This window comes from Triticum aestivum, chromosome 2D, assembly GCF_018294505.1.
Source record: "Triticum aestivum cultivar Chinese Spring chromosome 2D, IWGSC CS RefSeq v2.1, whole genome shotgun sequence".
Taxonomy (NCBI): Eukaryota; Viridiplantae; Streptophyta; class Magnoliopsida; order Poales; family Poaceae; genus Triticum; species Triticum aestivum.
The window spans coordinates 604053068-604059839 of NC_057799.1; the positions used below are offsets into that span (position 1 = coordinate 604053068).

The 6772-nt window shown below is 50.3% G+C and overlaps 1 protein-coding gene across 1 annotated transcript; it reads left to right on the forward strand.

The window, feature by feature from the left end:
* Window positions 1-323: 323 nt before the first annotated feature.
* Window positions 324-3151, forward strand: LOC123050330 (heat shock cognate 70 kDa protein-like). Its single transcript, XM_044473144.1, has 2 exons — window positions 324-710; window positions 1349-3151. Exons 1-2 carry the CDS (start codon window positions 497-499, stop codon window positions 2977-2979), a joined length of 1845 nt encoding a protein of 614 aa, XP_044329079.1. The 5' UTR covers window positions 324-496; the 3' UTR covers window positions 2980-3151.
* The last annotated feature ends 3621 nt before the right edge of the window (window positions 3152-6772 follow it).

Below are 6772 nucleotides of genomic sequence, written 5' to 3' on the forward strand. Positions count from 1 at the left end.
ACATGAAATCTCAGGAGCATGCGGAGAGTGAGAGGAGCGGGGCCAGGACACGGGATTATGGTGGCTCGGTCACGCGGTCGCCACGAAGAGCGAATGGTTATAAGTGCTGTTGCGGCGACATGTCAATGCGTCAAGATTTGCGCGCTTCATCCAACGGGCCACATATCGCCGCGCCAAATCAGCCCGTGGCGAACGTCAGTTCCACAGAATTTTCAAGAACCAATCCTCGAATAAAAATCTCCGAGTGGATCCTCCCTCCCGATAGCCCATTCCCGCTGCAGTGCTTCCTTGTACGCGCACGAGGATCTCGTTCCTTCGCTTCGTGGCATCGTGGCCGTATAACCATTTTGGCCTTCCCATCTTCCCTTCTCCTCAGTACCTACGCATCGTGGAGGCATCGCCGCCAAAACCCTAAATCCTAAAACCCCCTCCTAAATTCAAACGCCTCAACCTCCTCCATCCAGCCGCCGCGAGCCCCCGCCTCGCCCTCGCGGAGATGGGCGGCGACGGGCCGGCGATCGGCGTCGACCTCGACACGACCTACTCGTGCGTGGCCGTGTGGCGGCCGTCCCACAACCGCGTGGAGGTCGTCCCGAACGACCAGGGGAACCTCACCACGCCGTCCTGCGTCGCCTTCACCGACGCCTGGCGGCTCATCGGCGACGCGGCTCTCAACCAAGCCGCAAGGAACCCCGTCAACACCGTCTTCGGTAAAAAAAAAACTAGATCTGATGTCGACCTGCTGGTCTGCTTGATTTTGCTGCGGTAGTTTGTCAGCTCGACCACGAGTGTTAGTTTGTGTTCAGTTCCCCGCAGCCTGATATTTCAAATTCTCAGCTGAAGGGTGAACATTACATGACCCAGATTTCGTATTTGTGATCATTAGTACGAGAACCTCTATTAGGCCACTAGCTAGTAAATAAATACATCTAAGATACATAGATATGATATGATAATTGCAATCTTTCATTACAAACTGAATATATACAGGGATGATATGATGATGCCTTTTCAATCACACTACATAAAATGACTTGTTGGCAAAATAATAATAATGCAGATGTATCCAGGGACACTCATAGGGTTTGTACGAGCAAACACTGAGATCGATTGGCTTATCAGATTCAGTGGTACTACGTCACTCCATTTTGTGTGTTGAAAACTTACAGCTGCAAGTTTAATTACACATGAGATTTATGTAAACGCATTGCAAGCTGTAGTTTTAAGATACTATAATATTACATAACTACCGCCTTATGCAAATTAAGATATATAATTTGTTTACACGGAATTCCTCTTGTTTTGCAAATCTGCACATCTGAAACAAACCACTATGATTTTCTTTCAGATGCGAAGCGACTGATTGGCCGGCGATTCAACGACGCGTCTGTGCAAGGAGATATCAAGCTATGGCCTTTCAAAGTCATTCCAGGCCCTGCTGACCGACCGATGATGGCGGTTCAGTACGGGGGTGAGGACAAGCATTTCACGGCAGAAGAGATCTCCTCCATGATACTTGTTAAGATGAAGGAGACTGCCGAGGCCTACCTCGGCATGTCGGTGAAGAACGTCGTCATCACTGTCCCGGTTTACTTCAACGACTCCCAGCGCCAGGCCACCATTGATGCCGGTGCGATTGCTGGCCTCAACGTCCTGCGCATCATCAACGAACCCTCCGCAGCAGCTATTGCCTACGGCCTTGACAAGATGCCCGGCAGCGGTGAAGCGAAGACGGTACTCATCTTTGATCTCGGCGGCGGTACTATGGATGTCTCCATTATCAGTGTACAAAATGGTGTCTTCACGGTCAAGGCCACGTCTGGTGACACCCACCTGGGCGGGCAGGATCTCAACAACCGGATGGTGGAACACTTTGTGCAAGATTTCCTCAAGAAACACAAGAGTGACATCAGAGGCAGCCCGAGGGCGGTCATGCGGCTGAGGACGGCCTGCGAGAGGGCCAAGAGGATGCTGTCCTCCACGGTGGAGGCCAAATTCGAGATCGACAAGCTGCACGACAGCATTGACTACTATGGGAGGATCACTCGTGCCCGTTTCGAGGAGCTCAACATGGACCTCTTCCGCAAGTGCATCGAGCACGTCGAGAAATGCCTCAGCGATGCCAAGATGGACAAGTCTCAGATCCATGACGTTGTGCTCGTGGGCGGCTCCACCCGGATCCCCAAGGTGCAGCAGCTGCTCCAGGATTTCTTTGATAGGAAGACGCTCTGCAAGAGCATCAACCCCGATGAGGCCGTCGCCCACGGTGCTGCCGTCCAGGCCGCCGTCCTCAGTGGTGAGTGCGACCGCAAGGGGCAGGACTTCCTCCTGCTGGACGTCACTCCACTCTCGCTCGGGGTCGAGATATATGACTCGCGAGTGCAGCCCCATATACCTGGTTTCATGAGCGTGCTGGTTCCCCGGAACACCACCATCCCTGTTAAGAGGGAGGGGCGGTACACGACTGAATTCGACAACCAGAAGAGCGTGCGCATCAAGGTGTATGAGGGTGAAGGGGCATGGACCAAGGACAACAGGCTTCTGGGAGAGTTCATGCTCGAGGGCCTCGTCCCAGCGCCAAGGGGCGTGCCGAAGATCATTGAAACCATGGAAGTCGAAGCGAACGGCATCCTGAAGGTGACGGCGGTGGACATGACGACCGGGAGCAAGAAGAGCATCAACATCACGACCAACAAGGGCGGGCTGAGCAAGGAGGAGATCGAACGCATGGTGAAGGACGCCGAGAAGTACAGGTCCGAGGACAGGAAGAGGATAATGAAAATGAAGAAGGAAGACGAGGAGGGCTGGCTGAGCAAGGCTGATTTTGAGAGGATAGTGCCGAATAGCAAGATGCAAGTGAAGAAAATAAAGATGGAAGACGATGATGAGGGTTGGCTGAGCAAGGAGGAGTTTGAGCGGACGGTGCAGCATGCAAAGAAGCAGAGGAAGCAAATAAAGGATGAAGCCGGAGGCCCATAATGCCCTTCTCTTAAACTAATTACATGAAAGAGGAAGGCAATGGTGTTCTGCAATCCTACTGCCTTTACTAATGCATGCTTAGCAGTTAGTACTAGTACTGACATTGAGTAATCGTCTATATATCAGTCTTATGCGTACTATTTTCATGGGCATCAGAATACTGATGTTTTTACATTCTATCAGACTAGTCATTAGCCATTGGATATTTGGATTAGAAGCAGGATGTATGTTGGATCTACTAACGTAGGCCCCGCCTGTGATTAGTTGTAGCCGCTAATTGAATGCTTCCTAACTGCTCCGGTAACCCACGCTCGGGTTATTATCTCTCTCCATCTGTTTCTTTTTCCCTAAGACGTTGCTTCCTTGTTGCATGCTTTCTTAAAGCACGCTAGGTTACCAGGTTCAAGCACCGAGAGTTATTTACTCAAAACCATCACAGTTGGGGTTAGGGTAATAACTTAGTACCACATTTGAGTCAGGGCACAAGAAACCACCAACTTTGTGCCTAACCAATAACGCGGAGCGCTGATTGTCCGATTTGCTTCCGAAAACAGCGAAACCGATATGTGGGCCCCATCTGTCGGGCTGATGTGGCATGCTTGTGTGGACAATTTTGCTGAGTTGGATGAGGTCCCACCTGTCAATGACTCGAGTGTTTATCTTTTTCACTTTTTCTTTTTCCATTTTTCTCATGGGCATTACAACAAACAGGCTATTGGCGTCTCTGTAAGCGGCTCCATGACCAGGAAGCAAGGCCGTGCGGCAGCTCACCGGGGAGCCGGCTTATGCAGTCACGACAAGGAGAAGCTCCGGCGGCGCCGCGACCAGGCGAGGCCGCGCGACGGCTCACCTGGGAGCCGGCTGATGCAGTCGTGACAAGGAGAAGCTTCGGCGGCGCCCATGGTGGTCTTCTGTGACGTGAAGGCGATGGTGGGCTCGGGCGCACGGGACGCCGATGGCGGACTCGCGACCGCAGCCGGACATGCCCTCCATGGCGCCCCAACACAGGTGAGGCCAGGGCCTCCCTGCGCACCGCCGTGGTGCCGCCAGCCGCCGCGTAGAGCAGCTCGAGCGCCGCCAGCGCGTGCTCCACCGTGGCGTCCATCGGGCCCGACGCTACAACCGCTTCCGCCTCCATTAGTCCGAGCACGAGGAGGAGGTCCCGCGCAGGAGACGCCTCGGGGGCGGCCCGATGCTTCTGGCCCGTCGACAATGGATGGTAGGTGGCTGGGGCCGGCGGCTCGCTGGTGGTGGGGTGGCTTGCTGGGGTTGGGCTCCGGCGGCGTTGCGGATAAGGTTGTGGTCGGGGTTGGTTGATTGGATGGAGAGAGAGGAAGAAGACAGAGGCTGACAGGTGGGACCCCATCCAACTCAGCAAAATTTCCACACAAGCATACCACATCAGCCCAACAGATGGGGCCCACATGTCGGTTTTACTGTTTTCGTGAGCAAATCAGATAATCAGTGCTCCGCGTTGTTGGTTAGGCACAAAATTGATGGTTTCTTGTGCCCTGACTCAAATGTGGTACTAAGTTGTTACCCTAGCCTCAACTGTGGTGGTTTTGGATAAATAACTCAAGCACCAACGATGATGGAAGCATTACTTGTGAGAATCGCTACATCTGATCTTTTAGGAAACAGAACCACTAAATTCTAAGGTATAACCCCCGTAGATGATGCTTCTACTGTAGGTGATGAATCTCCAAAATCTTCCTGATTGTTTCTATTCCGTAACACATATGGCAATGGAAGCATTTTCTTTTCTTTTCTTTTTTCAATTGCAATGGAAGCATTTTCTCATGAGATGAAAACAATTTATGTAGCTATCGATGCAAACATTTATTCGACCAAATTACCCCATGATTGATTCTATTCCATAGCCCAACATTTGTCACATTCCATGGAAGTTATTGGTGCAAACATTTTTTCAACCAATGGGCGCGTACTTATGTTTTGTAATGGAAACATTTTTCAGTGTCAATGAAACACTTCTTCACGTCGGTGCTTCATACTGAATATTTTCCACAAAACATAATAGAGCTTCATTGCTTATCATCCGATGTGTCATTTAATTTGCTTCATACAGAAATTAGTAAAGATTCATTGCTTATCATTCAATGCTTTGGTTACACAAGCTTTGCCATATCTCAATATTTTCTGCGATGGCAGACCAACGTATATGCGGTATATATATATTAGTTGCTTTGGATTGTATAAACATTGCTTCAAAACTCTCTGCTAGATGCTTCGAGAGAGTGGATCACATGCGTCGTGACGATCAAATATGGGAAGGTTGCCGACATGCTGCCTTATCGAACCGGCGGCGGAGGGAACGGTGGCGACGTACATGTAGCTATGGATTACCCAAGTGCTTTCCACAAATGAGGCTTTTCCACATGTCGGGAAGACCTAAGACAATATCGTTTAACCGATCAGCTACATATCGGCTCTTGAGAATACACTGGTTCCCGTGCTTGTTACCTGAGAACATACGAAATGTAATATGTTAGCAAATCTGAAAAAATGGATTAGATGTAATGAACAAATGCACTCGCTATGTGATGAAAATAATTGTGTGGAAGCAAGGCATTAGAACTAAGAATGCTTGTTTGTTGAATGCAGTACAACAAGTAAGAATGTAGGAAACATGGAAATATGGAAACTCAACACTAGTAGACAAGAAAGTAAGATTTGTTTTTTTGGCAAGAAAGTAAGATTTGTAACATCTAAGGCCAGCCCTAGCATCTCGGAGGCCCTAGTACGAACATGGCACAATGGGCCCTACGGTCACACCTTACGTCTCCATGTTGGCAGCTGCACGTCGCAGCCACAAGTTCGTTCAAACTATCCCTTGGCCCGGCGGGAGAACCCATCGACCTCGACGACCTTGGATGCGAACGAGGGCATTTTGCCAACGCTGTCTTCGCGGCAACAATGCAGTCAAAAAATAGATGTATAGATTCAACAACCGCACATATTGTGTGACCTGCATACATTCCTGAAGCCTGGAGCGGTTTGGGTTGCATGTGATCCCTATTTTAATTTCGGTCGTGTCACAATTATTTTCGGTTTGTGTCGTGGAATTGTCACGGCAGATGTCCTCGAGCTAGGACTTAGTCGTGGAGCCATCGCAACTAGGAAGCTTGAAGGGGTTATGTGGGACAAGGAACACGAGGGTTTATACTGGTTCGGCCCCTTACGGTGAAGGTAAAAGCCTACGTCCAGTTTGAGGTGATATTGATTAGGGTTACGATCGCCAGGGAGCTAAACAGCTATGCCCGGCTCTCGATGAGATCGTTGTCGCCCTTAAACCGCTGCCGGGTCGTCCCTTTATATAGGGAGGAACACGCCCAGCAGCCCTTAGAGTCCCGGCCGGCTCATAGGAGTGTCCGACTCGGACTCTAAACTATACTTGCCTTACGCTACAAGTTCTACTATAATAATGATTGTAACTACGGGCCTTAAGCCATATCCGGGTCTCAGCCCATCTCTGGCCCATCGTCTTGAAACTTGGCTCCGGGCTTCTGGCAATGACCGTACGAGTAACCCGGCCCCTCCTGGCGGGTGACTCTAAGGTCTATGTCCTCAACATTAGGCCCCAGATTGATTTGAGCCGGCTCATGTCAATCTTCCACTCTTCTGACAGAAAAAACCTCCGGTTTACCATTCATGTGAAGGCCATAACCCGGAGTGACGTCATCCTTTGGACTCCGGATAATCCGCCGTGACGTCATCCTCCATTAAATCCGTTTTTTACTCCGCCAGATCCGCAACGGATCTTTGCTTTTACTGT

Bases quoted from the DNA above. Each gene is read 5' to 3' on its own strand.
- LOC123050330 (XM_044473144.1), top strand. From the start codon at position 497: ATGGGCGGCGACGGGCCGGCGATCGGCGTCGACCTCGACACGACCTAC. The intron at 711-1,348 runs GTAAAAAAAAAA...ATTTTCTTTCAG, and splicing joins CCCCGTCAACACCGTCTTCG to ATGCGAAGCGACTGATTGGC.